This window comes from Acipenser ruthenus, chromosome 2, assembly GCF_902713425.1.
Source record: "Acipenser ruthenus chromosome 2, fAciRut3.2 maternal haplotype, whole genome shotgun sequence".
Taxonomy (NCBI): domain Eukaryota; kingdom Metazoa; phylum Chordata; class Actinopteri; order Acipenseriformes; family Acipenseridae; genus Acipenser; species Acipenser ruthenus.
This window is the reverse complement of record NC_081190.1, coordinates 9,338,699-9,354,458: the sequence shown is the minus strand read 5'-3', so window position 1 is coordinate 9,354,458 and position 15,760 is coordinate 9,338,699. Positions and strand designations below refer to the sequence as shown.

General features: G+C 43.1%; 2 protein-coding genes across 4 annotated transcripts in view; one reads left to right on the top strand and one right to left on the bottom strand.

Moving 5' to 3' along the window:
- Positions 1 to 4,319: 4,319 nt before the first annotated feature.
- Positions 4,320 to 8,417, bottom strand: LOC131697708 (betaine--homocysteine S-methyltransferase 1). 2 transcript variants are annotated; one of them, XM_058988615.1, is made up of 8 exons: positions 8,291 to 8,417; positions 7,516 to 7,648; positions 7,278 to 7,396; positions 6,542 to 6,733; positions 6,002 to 6,149; positions 5,297 to 5,479; positions 4,930 to 5,158; positions 4,320 to 4,746 (listed from the first exon to the last, which is right to left on the bottom strand). In XM_058988615.1, the coding sequence occupies exons 1-8, from the start codon at positions 8,303 to 8,305 to the stop codon at positions 4,560 to 4,562; spliced, it is 1,206 nt and encodes a 401-aa protein (XP_058844598.1). In that variant the 5' UTR covers positions 8,306 to 8,417; the 3' UTR covers positions 4,320 to 4,559. The 2 variants fall into 2 exon arrangements, with proteins under 2 accessions (XP_058844598.1, XP_058844604.1); XM_058988621.1 differs by lacking the exon at positions 8,291 to 8,417 and adding an exon at positions 7,787 to 7,906.
- Positions 8,418 to 8,786: 369 nt separating this feature from the next.
- LOC117404061 (dimethylglycine dehydrogenase, mitochondrial-like) overlaps positions 8,787 to 15,760 on the top strand; it is a 36,245-nt gene continuing 29,271 nt past the window's right edge. Inside the window, exons 1-5 of one of the 2 annotated variants that reach the window (XM_058988594.1) lie at positions 8,787 to 9,043; positions 10,634 to 10,823; positions 12,170 to 12,268; positions 12,728 to 12,892; positions 12,983 to 13,187. In XM_058988594.1, the coding sequence (XP_058844577.1) occupies positions 8,916 to 9,043; positions 10,634 to 10,823; positions 12,170 to 12,268; positions 12,728 to 12,892; positions 12,983 to 13,187 (787 nt within the window). In that variant the 5' untranslated portion in view covers positions 8,787 to 8,915. The remainder of the gene's footprint in view (positions 9,044 to 10,633; positions 10,824 to 12,169; positions 12,269 to 12,727; positions 12,893 to 12,982; positions 13,188 to 15,760) is intronic. The other variant, XM_058988605.1, reaches the window with a different exon arrangement.

The window sequence follows — 15,760 nt, the reverse complement described above, 5'->3', positions numbered from 1 at the left end:
GCAATCTCCATACAGTCAGGCTTGGGTTCAGTGCAGACTCTGTTATTCACATGTGTTCAGCTTAGGTATAACATGTTCAATTCCACAAGTACTAATATTGGCAGTCCAGGAAAGAGGCACACAGCAAGTGCTTTTATCTGCTGATAGGCTGACAACAGAATGCACAGAATCTCATTTCTTTTAGAACTGTACAACAGTTGTGATACTGAGATGTGGAAAACTGAAACTAAGATCTCAATTTATTGAAGAGCCCTCATGCCATACCTGGCTCTGACCCAGGGCTTGGTGTGCATTTCCAGGCCGCTGCCCCAGCTGCCGTGCTTCTCCGAGGCTGTGGGCAGGAAGCCCCTCTCTGGTGCCTGCGACTGCTCTGATGTGGTAGGGCTCGAACCCACAGCAGCCACCGATGTAGCGAATTCCGAGACTGTAGGCCTCCCTGGTGTACTTGTGAACACTCTACCTGGTAAGGGTTCCTGGTTCCATGGCTATATTTTTTTTAATAAAAAAAAAACTTTTCAAGATATATAAAAAAAAAAGGAATCAAAAGCTTTGATGAAATATAGAGACTTTATGGAAATTCTAAGGTATTTCCAGATATATCCCACTTGTTGGAAGTTATTTAATCCTATTGTTTTCTGTACTGATCTAGACACTGAAAGACACTGGCATGATTGTCTGAAAAATCTATTAACTTATAATATCAAACCAGTTTTTTGAGACACCCTATTTTATTCTGGTTGCGTTAATTTTGCACTGTGATCTACGACCACAAAATCAACACTTCTAGTGTGATTCAAGGCATGATCTTCAGTTTGTGTGCTGATGCTTACCAGCTTTGACCAGCTTGACAGCACAGTCCCCTGGAGACACTCCATTCAGGTCTCCAGTAGGTCCAATGCACAGAGTGGCTGCAACTGGCTTCCCACTGCCCTTCAGAACTGGAACTGCCCACTCAGCCTCCTCCACGTGCTCAGAATACTAAACACAAGGAACAAGCACACAGCAAGATTTGCACCATTATAGTGTGCAATACTGCTGGACTCATTTCTCAATAGCTAACAAGGTTTTCGGTTCACCACATAGCAAACAGGTTATTACAGATCTGAGAAGAATGAAAGGAATTGATGGACTCAATCCACAATCTCATCCCACAATCCCTTCTTTATATCGTCAACAATTCAAATAAGTAAGTCTCTGTGGCAAAGTGGTTTGCAGTGTGCAGGTGCAGGAGTGATGCGGTGATCAATAACAGACAGACAACGATAATCCAGGTGCAATGGTATTTATTTATAATCCAAAAAGTCACTTGACAACTGTAAATAATAATGAATGGTAATACACAATGATGTGTACTACACAGTATAACCAAGGGGTTCAGTCCCGAAACAATAAACACAGTATTTAATACACACACAATATACAAACACGGTCACCAGTCCAAAATGAGTGCTGTAGTGCTCATGGTGCAAATACAATTTATCATGAAACAAGTGCAGTGTTGTCTGGGTTTGGTGCTGGCCTGTAGCGACAGCTCCGGATCGTGTTAGCCGTCTAAACAACAAACAAGGATAATTAGACACAACAAAACAAACAAAACACTCATGACAGACAATACGGTTCTTCTTCCAGTTCAGCATTAACCATAACAAAGGAACAGATCACCTCGCTACATCCCCTTATATACCATTAATCACGCCCCCTTGGTTAACGAGTGCAACCGCTCCTCCAATCCGCGACTGCCACATCGTTTCCCTCCCGGGTCGATGATTTAGTGTACCGTAGCTCCGCCTCCTTTCTAGATGGCCGACTTCTGCCTAACCCTGGGAATTAATTGTCTGGCCATCCAGTCCAGGGCACTCTGCTCCCTTTACACAGCACCCTCACATGTCGGGAGGGAGATTTATCAACAAGAATCATTCTGTCTCTGTCACAGTCTCCAAGAATTTTTATCAATAAATGTCCACTTTCAATTTGTTTTGGCATGCCTTGCATATGTAATACATGTTTCAACATGTGTGTAGGTAGTGTAGACAGGGTATAACTGTTTCAAGTCAGTCCTGAACTGTAAACATGAACTGTAGGGAAGTGACCAATATGTGGAACAGACTGTAATATAACAGACCACAGCCTAACCAATGGCCAGGATATTCATCATTGTTATATTGCCCAGGTTTTGGTGCTGTCCAGTGTATATACTTGTTCTGCTTGAGGGGTTCATGAATTTATTGTAGAAAGTTGAATTGAGTAATGATGTGGTTCTGTATTTGTTCAATAACCCAATAAAGTGATTCATAGGCATGCACCAGTGCCTCCAATCAATACCATAATAATGAACAAGCGATCCTACTCCTGGCTATTCTTAACCACAGACACACAGAAGCCAATGGTTTATGCTTGTTCTGTACAAAAAAGAGAATTGCCAAGGTCATCTCTATTTACACCATTGCTGCTATGTAAATATAAAGAACGTGGTATATTCACAGTACTGGTAAGATGTTGATATACTGTATGCTATGATTCTTAAGACTGTATTAGATGTCACAAATACACTAACCAATGGTCCCTGTGAATTTTTGAAACATCCCGATGATATGTAAAAGCTGTAAGTTTAATAGTGAGCTGCAACAAATACATTAAAACATTCCTTTGACATAGTGCCTTCCTCAAACATCAGCAGCATGACCAGCACAGAAACAGTTAACCATTGAGCATGGTAGTTAATGTTGTTCACCACAAGGGAGCACAGTTCACTTCCTTTTACTAAAGATTCTTCAGTGCAGGGCTGCTGTTTGACAAGATATGCGGTTCTGTCCTTTAGTATGCTGTGCAGGGGAAAACTGCACCATAGTCAGCCTCTTCTCTGCTGTTATTACCTGCCAGGCTTCACTGCTCTCTGTGTCATTTCCTTGGCATAGTCAAGCTGGCCAAGTGCCCAGTGAATCATCTTTAACATTGCTATAGGGGACGCAAGGTGTTACTTAATGAATGCTCTTTCTAACTGTCCAGAATAGTTCAATGACTATCAAACTTTATTTAATCCATTACCTTCTTTAATTCATTTCAATAACTCCAGAGTTTAGCTGTGTGAATAAGACCAGGCCTTTCTATAAATAGCTTGTGTTTAAGAATAGAAGTAGGGCCTAGAATGTAAATTATTTGGAATCATTGCCTCATTGCAGGTAACCAATCCTATTAGCAGGATATGTCACCTATTGATTCTAAGATGATTAGACAAAACAGAAGAGTGATCTGTGCTTCCAAACATCTGCATCAACACACTTAGATGTAACAATATGTTTAACATCATTACCGTGAGGACCTAAAACGAAGTGGCAAATGTATTTGTCATTCTGTAAATAGTATGTGAATACGTTTCCTAGACACTCTGCTGTATCAGTTTAAATTGAGGGTGAGATTTCTGTTGTACTTCATGTTACTGGGATAAAGAATGAAACTGATTGAAAACGTAATGAACTCTTTGTTCTTGGGCCCTGCACCAAAAAGCCCACAGCATACGTTAGGACTTAGCCACAACATCTGTCAACTTGACTTTGTTTTTCATAGTTTTACCTAAGAACAGATGATTGGATGATTATATAAGTCATAGATCAACATCCATTATAATGTATACCACTGTGACAGAGTCGATACCCTCCTCCCTCACTCTGTAAAAACATTACTGCCGCAAGGATACCGGGACTGTATAATGCAGTTTGAAAAACTGACAAAATGAGACACTGAACATTTGAATATAATGGACTCATGATTTAATTTCATGTGAAAATAAAATATTGGTGGTATTTGTATGTGTGGGTTCAGCAAAAGAAAACACTATTAGTAAACCCACAAAGTAAACCAAAGTTTAAAAGTACAGATTAGGATTCTACAGGTGCGAATGTTCATGTTTAAATGTTCAAATGCAAGGGGTATATTTGCCTGCTAAATAAGTACGATTTATATGCATGTTTTAAATGTACCAAACAGTGATATATATATATATATATATATATATATATATATATATATATATATATATATATATATATGCACAGTATCATTTTCCCAGGGATGGTATTGCCAGGGGAGGAGCCTAGGCTAGACATTTGCGTTTCAAACTGCAAAAAGTTTGAGATTTTATTTGTGTTTTTTTTGTTTAATAATAAAATGATGTACTTAATTACATCTATTTGAAGTGCTTGTCTGCTTCTCGCAAACCACAAGCGCTCAGCAATCCCTCTCAAACACATAACAACAACTAATATTGCAAGTAAATAAAGCACATGACAATTGAGATTCTTTAATGAAACCAAATCTGGGTTCAATTGAGATTCTTTAATGAAACCAAATCTGGGTTCAATTGAATGGTCCAAGAATTAAAAACATAAAATCAGTCAGCAGTCAGTGCTTAATATCCAAAAGCTGAAATGGGAAGGGTGATGGTGGGCGGGGGGTGGTTTGGGGTCATTATCCTGCCAAGCCCCTAATCCCTGGAAAGCCCACCCCTCTGCGTTACGGCACTCAGTGGCTGGTGTACTGCCCACCCCTCTGCATTATGCCGCTCAGTGGCTGGTGTTTTCCTTCTGCTTCTGGAAGAGGTCCTTCAGCTGCTGCTCAGATGTTGCTTCTTTCTGTTGCACCAGATCTGCATGTCCTTTGGTCACCCCCCAGCTGTCTGGATGAGACATGGAAGAGCAAAACGGCCGGCCGGAAGCAGGGGCCAGTTTCTCCCAGTAATCCCGACGAGCCCTTGGAAAGGAAAGAATTGAGTTGGTAGTCACTGACTGCAACTTCACACGTAAAGATCTATACAGTATATTAACAGAAGAGCCCTCGTGCCATACCTGCCTCTGACCCAGGGCTCGTGTGCATTTACAGATCTACACAGCATATTAACAGAACAGTCTGTAATGAAGAGCCCTCGTGCCATACCTGGCTCTGACCCAGGGCTTGGTGTGCATTTCCAGGCCGCTGCCCCAGCTGCCGTGCTTCTCCGAGGCTGGGGGCAGGAAGCCCCTCTCTGGTGCCAGCTCCTCTGCGACGGCTCTGATGTGGTAGGGCTCGAACCCACAGCAGCCACCGATGTAGCGGATTCCCAGACTGTAGGCCTCCCTGGCGTACTTGTGCATGTCCCATCTAGTGAGGACTCTTGGTTCCAATCCTACAGTTTATAATATATATATATATATATATATATATATATATATATATATATATATATATATATATATATATATATATATATATGGATATTAAAGCCATTGTGACATCACCTATCAAGGTGTTCATGGTCTCTTACCAAAGGGGAATTCTGGCAGGTCAATGAAGCCCTGGTGATTGCAGTCAGGGGTGTGGTAAGCAAGGGGCTGGACCATTAGATGGGCTTTCAGTTTCGCTGCTTCCAAGCCTGCCTTCATGAGCTTCATGGTCTCCAAGCAGGTCATTGGATCAAAATGGCAATTGATTCCAACAATCTGAGCACCTGGAGGAACAAAAGATGAATTCTGCTTGAAGTTCATGACCCAGTTCAAGTTCCGGATCACTGTGTGGTAGTCCCAGTACTGTACTTATCAACCCTGTTTATAGTTATGGCTGTAACTGGGGCACAAACGCTACCCTGTGTCTCACACACAATCACTCTACCCACTATCCTAAAATAACAAGGCACCATTAAGCCAGGTCTGTGTCCACCCAGCTTCGTTGGCAACACTGTTGGTGAATTTTGTTGGGTGCAAAAATCTGTTATATTCCTTCCCCCAAATCATTTTATCTGTCATATGAAAAATTCTAATGTACCAAAGATCTGATAACATATTATAGCATATAGCATTATGCATAAGACACATTTTTAATAAATGAAAACACAATTTTTATGTCTAATCATGGGAATGCAATAATCCATTGTAGCACCTGATGGAAAAAAAAAAAAAAAGACTGCCAACATACACAAAGACTGGCGCAACGTTGTACATAACCAACATGACTGGCCAACAATATACCCTACCAGCTTTGACCAGCTTGACAGCACAGTCCCCTGGAGACACTCCATTCAGGTCTCCAGTAGGTCCAACGCACAGAGTGGCTGCAACTGGCTTCCCACTGCCCTTCAGAACTTGAACTGCCCACTCAGCCTCCTCCACGTGCTCAAAATACTAAACAAAAAAACAAAACACACAACAAATTAAGCATCGTTTATGGTTAAAATATGACATCAGAAATAGTACTGTAGGTGTAAGTATTATGGCATTCCAACATCATTTCAAAGTGTGTTATTCTGCCATTTGCGTTCTACAATGTACAGTTTAGCACCACATCATCACTCTCAATATACAGGTCCTTTCTGCAGATGGCAACCTGGTACTGTAGAGTAGGCTGTGATCTTTATACATTCAGACCATGTCATTAATTAGCGTCCTCTTACATTTTAACTACGCTAACAATCAACATTTTATAAAGGCTTCACCTATAAAAACAGTATATTAATTCAACTTTCACTTCCAAGGCTACCTGAATTCAGGGATATGCTTTTAGAGTGCCGGCTTACCTCAGCAATCATGAAGTCCACATTCTTTTTCACAAAGACGTCCAGTTGCTTCTTGAAAATGGCCTTCACATCAGCCTCGCTCTTGCAGCTCAGGTAAGAGGGGGTCTGGCTCACACCTCCAGCCACCAGTGCATCTCCTTCATCAGCCACCTCCCTGGCAATGTCGCAAGCAGCCTCGTTCACTTTTTGGCCCTGGGAAGAAATTAAAATAGCTTGTAATAGTTTCCATGGGGAGCAGCACATGCTCAGTAAAAAATCATTTTAAAAACAATGCACACAAGCACCACAATACAGGTTTCAAAAGTGAAACCTACATCCATGAATACATGGAATGCACTGTCCATCAAATGTACATATCGATTCCCAAGATATAACCTTTCATTGCTCAGATGCTCCAGAAACAGCAAAAATGCAATTATGCTACAGTATGTACACACTTTCCATTACCAGGGATAATGAACATGGGATACTGCAGCATGTATTTGCAGATCAGGCCTACATAGCTGACACTGATACATACAATTATTTTTCTACCCTCAGCCAGAATTGTTTTTTTTTTTTTTTTTATTAGACTGACCATTGTGCTTGAATGATGTTGTCGCCTTAATTGTCAAAAAATATGCTGCTGCAGTAGAAAGTAATTTCACATGAAAGTATTTGCATTCACTGGTTCTGAACACATAACCAGCCTCTGGTTATTGAACTAAACATACAGCAGCAATATAACAGCTCTCACCGAAAACTTCTGTGCCACATAATTGCCCCTGTTCTCCAGCTTATCATCGCTGGCATAGAATGTGAAAGTCTGCATCACATCAGATCCAGATCTCAGGAACTCTCGGTGCAGCTGGCGGACTGCAATGCAACAGGCAAACCCAAAATGAGTATCATTTTACAAGCCATCAGTACGTGTAAAATATTTCATACATCGCTGGATTACATTAAAAGTCTGTCTTGCTGCAAGCATGTCTTACCAGCTTCAGGGTGCTCCAGTGTGGCCTCGGGGGTCCATGGCCCTGCTTTCACATAACCTCTCTTTTCCAGAGCAAACACAAAACCCCCGTCTCCAATAACAACTTCCCCTGCATCCAGACGTGCAAGAATCCCCTGGAATACATAGTTATGGAAGAACGTGAGCATTTCATTCTGTAAACTGAAGAGAGTTCCATTTGTGATCCCTGCGAAGAGATCCTAGCACCGCTGTGGAAGCAGTAACTCTGCTGCAGTACTGTAAATTAGACATACCATAATAATCACCCCGTGCAGCTACAGCACATCACAGTGTTACAAAGTTCGGACATTTCTGGGTACTTCCTCACAGCAAGAACCATCTTAGCACTTTTTTCAGTTGCCGTATTTCAAGGGCTTTTTTCAGTTTAAACTGAAGCTATAAAAAACGAACAAGAATAACTGTTTAACCCTTTACAAAGTATTTTTTGGTACAGTAGTACTACTTAGTAAACCTTGTACCGTATGTACAATGCATTACAAAGTTACTGGTACCAAATACGAATACATACAGTTAATTTACAGTTTAATTACATTACATGTGCATTACACCTGAAAGCTGAGACACAAATTAGCATTAGCAAACTATCTCCCCACTTTCTCAAGTCAAAAGCCGCTCAGCTTACCTTCCATACTCGACGATCTTTGACGATAATTATCACCCATGTGTCTGTGATATTGGTTAATTACGCACATTACTGACAGTGACATTGCTAATCATAAAATTAAAATTGTACCTACCTTTTTAGGTGCCATTTCTTCCCAAGATAAGCGTTAATTGGAAGCACTTCAACAGTCACAAACCTGAAGCCCTAATTTAGCTGTACTGCAAAACAAAACGCTTCTAGCTATATATTACAAGCGGCATGGTGGGCGGGTCTGATGTCACCAGAAGACTTCTGTGTGATTGGTAATTAACATCTGGATACAAGAAGTGTACGGAAAACTATTTCTAATATATGGAAAACTTCATCGAAATGTTTAAACCTGTTTACAAAACATTCTTGACTTTAAAAACAAATATACACAATGGTATTTCATATTTTGTTAAATATTCTTTAAATAACTAAGCTGTTTGAATAGGGATCTTTATTTCTATTATAAATGATGTACTTATTATTATTTTATTCAACTTTACTTAAACCCAAAACACACGTTTTATTTGTTTTAATCCGTTATCGTTGGAGCTTGGTGTCTTCACTAATGAATCAAACGAGGCAGTGATTGGTTATTTCTGAACTTGGTTAAATTCGGGGAAGCAGGCGGTGGGAGGGTTCTGTAAACTGTTCGTGAATGAGACAGTCGCAGTTCAGCATGCCTATGAGTGTATGTGGAATCGTATGGTGAATTGTTAGGCTTTTTAACCATGTCAAGAGTTTTAAGTGTAGTTACCTCCCAACTACGAAGAAATGTATATTTTTACCCAAGTCTGTTCCGAGTTCTCCAGCGGTCACTAAGCAGCACAGCACCCGACAGATATGCAGCCGGGCAAGGGTGAGTGTTTCCCAGCAGTAATACAGTTATGCTAGGTTTCAAATACATTTTAAAGTCTACACCAATGGTAAACATTTTGGCGTTACCCATAGGTACAGGGCGTTAAGAGAGTGATTATGTAAATTGCAAAAATACAAGGTGAAATGTTGATAGTTTGTAGAGATTACTGAATATGCACCCATGAATAAATGGACGATGAATGTTTTGATCCAGAAGCCAGATTTTCTTAATGTATGCTTTTTTACTTACAGTTTATCATTTTTTTCCTATTTTTTTAATGCGCATTTATTGCACTTTATCATGGTTTATGCCATGTGTTATCATACAGTTCCTCTCTGTGGTTTTCCTTGCTTGTATTGCCCTGTAAGTTGCCTTGGATAAAGGCATCTGCCAAATAATAATAATAATAATAATAATAATAATAATAATAATAATAATAATAATAACTGTGCCTTCACTATGCTTTTAGTATACTTTACTACACTTGTTATGTTTTAGAAATTGGAACACTGCATGCAGTTAAACCTCTTCAGGACAGAATCATCTGAATTTAGTCAAACTTGACAGATTTGTTGCACCTATTGGATAACTATAAATCCCAAATTGTGATATTCTTGTTCCTGTTAGTTTGTCTTTACTGAGCCTTCAAAGTTCAATATTGTCACTGTAGAATTGGAAGGTGCTGCAACAATCTGTCACCTGCATATTTCTGCAGGTGACAGATTGTTGCAGCAGGCATCACAAAATCATAGCTGCATGCTGCAAGGGGGTACCTGCTGTAATGACGTTTATATTAAAAAAAACACTTTTTGCTCTCCTCAGTTTCTTTCATGAACTCCCAGACAAATTCATGAAGAGCCTGTTTGAGGTTCATTCAAGGACCAACTCTGTGTCATTCACATAAAAATGGTGTCTCACTTAAACAGTACCAGGTAACAAGATTTCAAAATGTGCTGCGTTTAGGGATTTTCCAGTGCCAGAGTGCAGACCTTGAAACATGAAGGTGCCGCAATTACAAAATAACAGGAGCTACGACCCCATATTCTCAGTATATAGGAGCAACAAACCGGTTTCTTAAAAAAAATGGACACGCCAAGAGCACCACACAGCTGCTTGTTTAAAAAAAAAAAAAAATGCACAAAAACAAGCAGAATATTTCCAGGTTAACTTGCACCTCTTCTCTCCCAAACATGCATTGTCTTCCCTTTTAATTCCATGGCAGGTACAGTATATCAAGTATGCTGCAATATGAATAACTCTCACAATGTGGAGAATATTTCATTTTATCAAATCGAATAGCAGCACAAAATGATACATTTTCAAACCCTTCCCAGTTCTAATTGAATTTTCACCCTCGTGGCTGTTTCTGAACATCACGGATATCAGCTGAGTTTTGTATTGCCTTTAGGACCCTATTAACTTGAACAGTTCTTCTGTTTTGTACATAAACTTATTACCAAATAGCCAAATACATATATAGCAAGGGTGGTAATTAATTAGAATGGTTACAACCTTTTTACTGTAAAACAATGCATGCTGGGTTTTCTCACTCCAGGCAAATTGTCTACGTAATCTGTTTCCAATGGAAAGTATTTGTGTCACCAGTGATGCCAATGGCTCTACCCCCCTTGGGATGCGGTGGAAGGACTCTGCTGAGACTGTGATCATTGGGGGAGGATGTGTGGGCGTGAGTCTAGCCTATCACCTGGCCAAGGCTGGCATGAAGGATGTGGTGCTACTGGAGAAGTCCCAGCTCACGGCTGGATCCACCTGGCATGCTGTACGGAATTCACTTTTTGTTTTCTGTTTATCAATGGTGGTATACAATGGTATACTGTGTGCAGTAATATATTTAGTAACATATGTAGTACTACTAAAAGAAACATATAATATTTCTAGACATTGAGATTATTATTATTATTTCTTAGCATATACCTAAACTTTTAATTTTAGAAGTCCGTCTTGTAGTATTATTACAATTTGTAAGGAGCTGGCTTGCCTATATGCTGTAAGGACTACAATTAAAAAGATGGCGGCATATTAACAAGTTGGGGTGTAAATGATATATTGTATCGTAATATCTGTACATTGTGTGTATGGCCGCCATGGTTCTTGTACTCTCCCTCCATGGTTCTTGTATTCTAGCATCATGCTTCTTGTACTCTAGCATCATGGTTTTTTGTACTCTACCGTCACGGTTCTTGTACTGTCCCATCACGGTTCTTGTACTGTCCCATCATGGTTCTTGTACTCTAGCATCATGGTTCTTGTACACTAGCATCATGGTTCTTGTACACTAGCATCATGGTTCTTGTACTCTCCCACCATGGTCCTTGTACTCTCTCACCATGGTCCTTGTACTGTCCCATCATGGTTCTTGTACTCTACCACCATGGTTCTTGTACTCTAGCATCATGGTTCTTGTACTCTACCGTCATGGTCCTTGTACTGTCCCATCATGGTTCTTGTACTCTACCACCATGGTTCTTGTACTCTAGCATCATGGTTCTTGTACTCTACCGTCATGGTCCTTGTACTGTCCCATCACGGTTCTTGTATTTTCCCATCATGGTTCTTGTACTGTCCCATCACGGTTCTTGTACACTAGCATCACAGTTTTTGTACACTAGCATCATGGTTTTTGTACACTAGCATCATGGTTCTTGAATGATAAATACGTCAATGTTTATGTAACTGAGCCGCTCAGAGCCACACAGTGAAAGAACCCACTTAATGGCATGCTCAGTTCCACTCCTTCTGAGCAGCTCAGAGCTACAGAGCAGATGTTATCTGTGATCTGAGTGTTTACAGAAATTCCCGTTCTGGGCCTCTCAGTTACTTAACGCACCCACTGTGACTCATGAGTACATGCTCCCCAATCTCATTTCACTTTTAAATATTGATCATTGGGTCTTTTTACACATCATACAAAGTAGCCCATCAGGGCCATGGCTTTGTATTGTAATATGTATTGTATTGTGAACTTAGTGTACCTATTAGTGAGTCAATTTTGCGATAAGAGGACATAGGTGGACAATTCACAAATTGTCGTTGTGTGTCTTCTTTCTAATGCTGTAATTATAGTAGTAGCTGTGTTAAATAAATCCAATTGTCTCTGTTGCTCAGGCTGGTTTAACTGCATATTATCACCCGGGGATTAACCTGAAGAAAATTCACTACTACAGCATAAAACTGTATGAGAAGCTGGAGGAAGAAACAGGACAGGTAATAAGAATGTTTCTGAAACACCAGCTTGTTTCGGTCACAGAGCTATACCTTCTATTGTTGACACTTGGACCGGAAATGTAATTTCATAAATAAATATTGGCCTGTTTTTGCATTTATAACCATGGTCGTCTTTTTAATTTCTGGGTTTATTTTAGAATCAAATGGGATATTTTGAAAGATACAGTAGGTTAGCAAAATGCGTTTTTTATTCAAAGTAGATTCATTTTGAATTCTTTCTCAGCATGTTCAAGCGGATTGTGTGTTTTGTTTACTAAAAGCATTCTTTAAAATCTGATTAAAGTACTAAAATGAAACCAGTTACTCTACATTCTTTGTCCTAACTTTTTTTTAAATCAAAATAAAGACATTTGTCGATGTTGTTAGTAGATGTGAAGACTCTGCTTGTGTCGCTGTCTGAGCTGCCTGGTCATTCATTTCTCATTTGAATCTCTCCAGGCAGTTGGGTTTCACCAGCCGGGCAGTATCCGCATTGCCTCCACCCCAGAGAGAGTGGACGAGCTGAAATACCAGATGAGCCGCGCTCACTGGCACCCCAATCCCCAGTCTCTGATTAGCCCTGAGAAAATACAAGAACTCTTCCCTCTGCTTAACATGGACAAGGTGCGCGTTCGCATTACCGGAGATGCAATCAGGTATGCTAAGGCAGTGAAGATATATTTGAAATGTAAAATACCGCTCTGCATTGCACAGGTCCTGGCAGGGCTCTATAACCCAGGAGATGGCCACATTGATCCCTACTCTCTGACCATGGCGCTGGCAGCTGGAGCTAGGCAGTATGGGGCCAAGCTCTACTTCCCTGCCCCAGTGACGGGACTCACACCCACAGCTGAGGGAAAGTGGGACGTGGAAACTCCACAAGGGACAATAAGAGCAAACCGTATTGTTAATGCTACAGGTTAGTGTTTCATGCAGTTAGTGCAATTATTCCTCATCTCTGAGGTTCTGTTTAGAGAATGTACTTGCATAAACATCCCAGATGCAGTATATGTTTTGTTCAGTGTGTTTGTCAGTAGATAACTGTCACAAAGACGGCCGGAGTGGGTGGCGTCAGACCAGAAGCAGGAAATAAACAGACAGAGAGGTGTGGTTTGGTGAAGCTGAGCGAATGCTTTCGCTCAGCATTTAATAAACAGAACAGAAAATAAAAGGTTGGAACAGACAAAACACAGGGCACGGCACTTGAGGCCAAAATAAATAGACGAACAAAACGGACTAGACAGACAAACAAACACGGTGAGCAGATACTCTAACTATTCACTTTTATCATTCACAATTACCTCCGTCTCCAATCCCGTTCTCCACTCACCGAACACCCAACCCCGACTGAATGAAATGTGCATCTATATATACTGTTGTGCTGGGATTCAATTACTAATTAATTATTCACTTGAATCCCAGCACGTGAATTAATTCTGTGCAACCCCGTGCTCACATATTACATTTAACCAGCACGTGAAGTGATTTGTGCCCTCCTCGTGCCTAAATACAAATCTACCTTTTTAAATCACACGTGAAACACAGACCCGTTTATATCCCGTGTACCAATCTATACACCCACATTAACACACGCATGCAACATACAACACATAATATGCACACAGGGGCGGGGCACATTGCCACATATACCCCCCCCTGTGCAAAGCACACATGGCCTCAACAGCCACCTCCCCCCTTAAAAATCCAGCAGTCCAGGACAAAGTCTCGGGCTGGGAAGGGAGGCTTCAGTGGGCCCATGGCTGGCCATGCTGTCAGCAGACGTGCTGACAGCTCCCAGACTGACTCCTTCAGCCGGGGCAGTCCTGGCAGCGGAAAGGCTGCTTGGGGAATGGTCTCCTGACCTCCCCTCTTCTTCGTAGCCGGCAGCTCCCTCTTCCGGGGCTCCGGCCACAGTACTTCCGGCAGCAAAGAAGCTGCAGTGGGAGCAGGTCTCCGGACCTCCCCCACAATCTCAGGCAGCGAAACTGCTGCTGGGGTTGGTGGTCTCCAGACCTCCTCCCCCTTCTTCGTGTCCGACAGCTCCCCTTTCTGGGGCTCCGGCCACCGTACTCCCTGTGGTGGAGGTACGGGAAGCAGAGACAGCTCCTGCTGTTCTGCTTCCGGCAGTGGCAGAGGCAGCTCCTGCTGCTCTGCTCCTTGCGGTGGTGGAGGCAGAGGCAGCTCCTGCTCCTCTGCTCCTAGTGGAGGAAGCGGTGGAGGTGGCGGAGGCAGAGGCAGCTCCTGCTGCTCTGCTCCTTGCGGTGGAGGCAGAGGCCATGGGGCTGATGCTGGCCACTCAGAGGGAGGCTGTGGCGGTGCTGGCTCCCTCTGCTGTGGCGGCTGGGCTGGTGTGCGCCGTGCTCCCTTCAGCAGCATAAATAGAGGCTGCTGGGGGACACCAGCATCCTGCCCTTCTCCCCCCCAGAAAAATTCAGGGGGTTGAGCCTGTAATTCCTCCCCTTCTGGCTCTTGGGATGGCAGCGATGGCTCCTCCCCCTTTAGCTCTCGGGATGGCAGCAGCAGGTGAACCAACAGGCATGCTTCCTCTGCTGGTGTAGATGGGGACAGCAGGCATTGTTCTTCTGCTGGTGGAGGTGGAACCAGCAAGTATTCTCCCTCTGCTGGCAGCTTGGGTCCTAGGGATGTGGAAGCCCCGACTTCCCTCTCTTCGGGCTGTGGACGCACCGACTCCTCCCTTTTGGGCTGTGGATGCACCGACTCCTCCCTTTTGGGCTGTGGATGCACCGACTCCTCCCTTTTGGGCTGTGGATGCACCGACTCCTCCCTTTTGGGCTGTGGACGCACCGACTCCTCCCTTTTGGGCTGTGGACGCACCGACTCCCCCCTCTTGGGCTGTGGACGTTCGGGCTCCCCCCACTCAGGCGTAGGATGTTCGGGCTCCTCCCACTCAGGCGTAGGATGTTCGGGCTCCTCCCACTCGGGCGTAGGTTGTTCGGGCTCCTCCGACTCGGGCGTAGGACGTTCGGGCTCCTCCCACTCGGGCGTAGGACGTTTGGGCTCCTCCCACTCAGACGTAGGACGTTTGGGCTCCTCCCGCTTGGGCTGTGGACGCTCTGGCTCCTCCCGCTTGGGCTGTGGACGCTCTGGCTCCTCCCGCTTGGGCTGTGGACGCTCTGGCTCCTCCCGCTTGGGCTGTGGACGCTCTGGCTCCTCCCTCTCGGGCTGTGGACGCTCTGGCTCCTCCCGCTCGGGCTGTGGACGCTCTGGCTCCTCCCGCTTGGGCTGTGGAGGCAAAACCAGCAGGCATTCTTCCTCTGCTGGTGGAGACGGGGACAGCAGGCATTCTTCCTCTGCTGGTGGACCTGCTACCTGGGCTGTTGTAGTTATGACTGCCTCCAGGTAGCTGAGGACCAACTCCACACCTTCCTCCCAGGTGCTTACGGTCTGTTCCCTCTCGTAAGCCTCCCATCGTTCCCTATCCATCAACCGCAGGAACCGGACGGCTACTGGTATAGACTGGGCCTCCAGCCC

Coding starts and splice junctions, on each gene's coding strand:
- LOC131697708 (XM_058988615.1), bottom strand. Junction 5,159..5,296: donor CCTGCCAGAATTCCCCTTTG/GTAAGAGACCAT, acceptor TATAAACTGTAG/GATTGGAACCAAGAGTCCTC. Junction 4,747..4,929: donor AAGCCCTGGGTCAGAGCCAG/GTATGGCACGAG, acceptor TTCCTTTCCAAG/GGCTCGTCGGGATTACTGGG.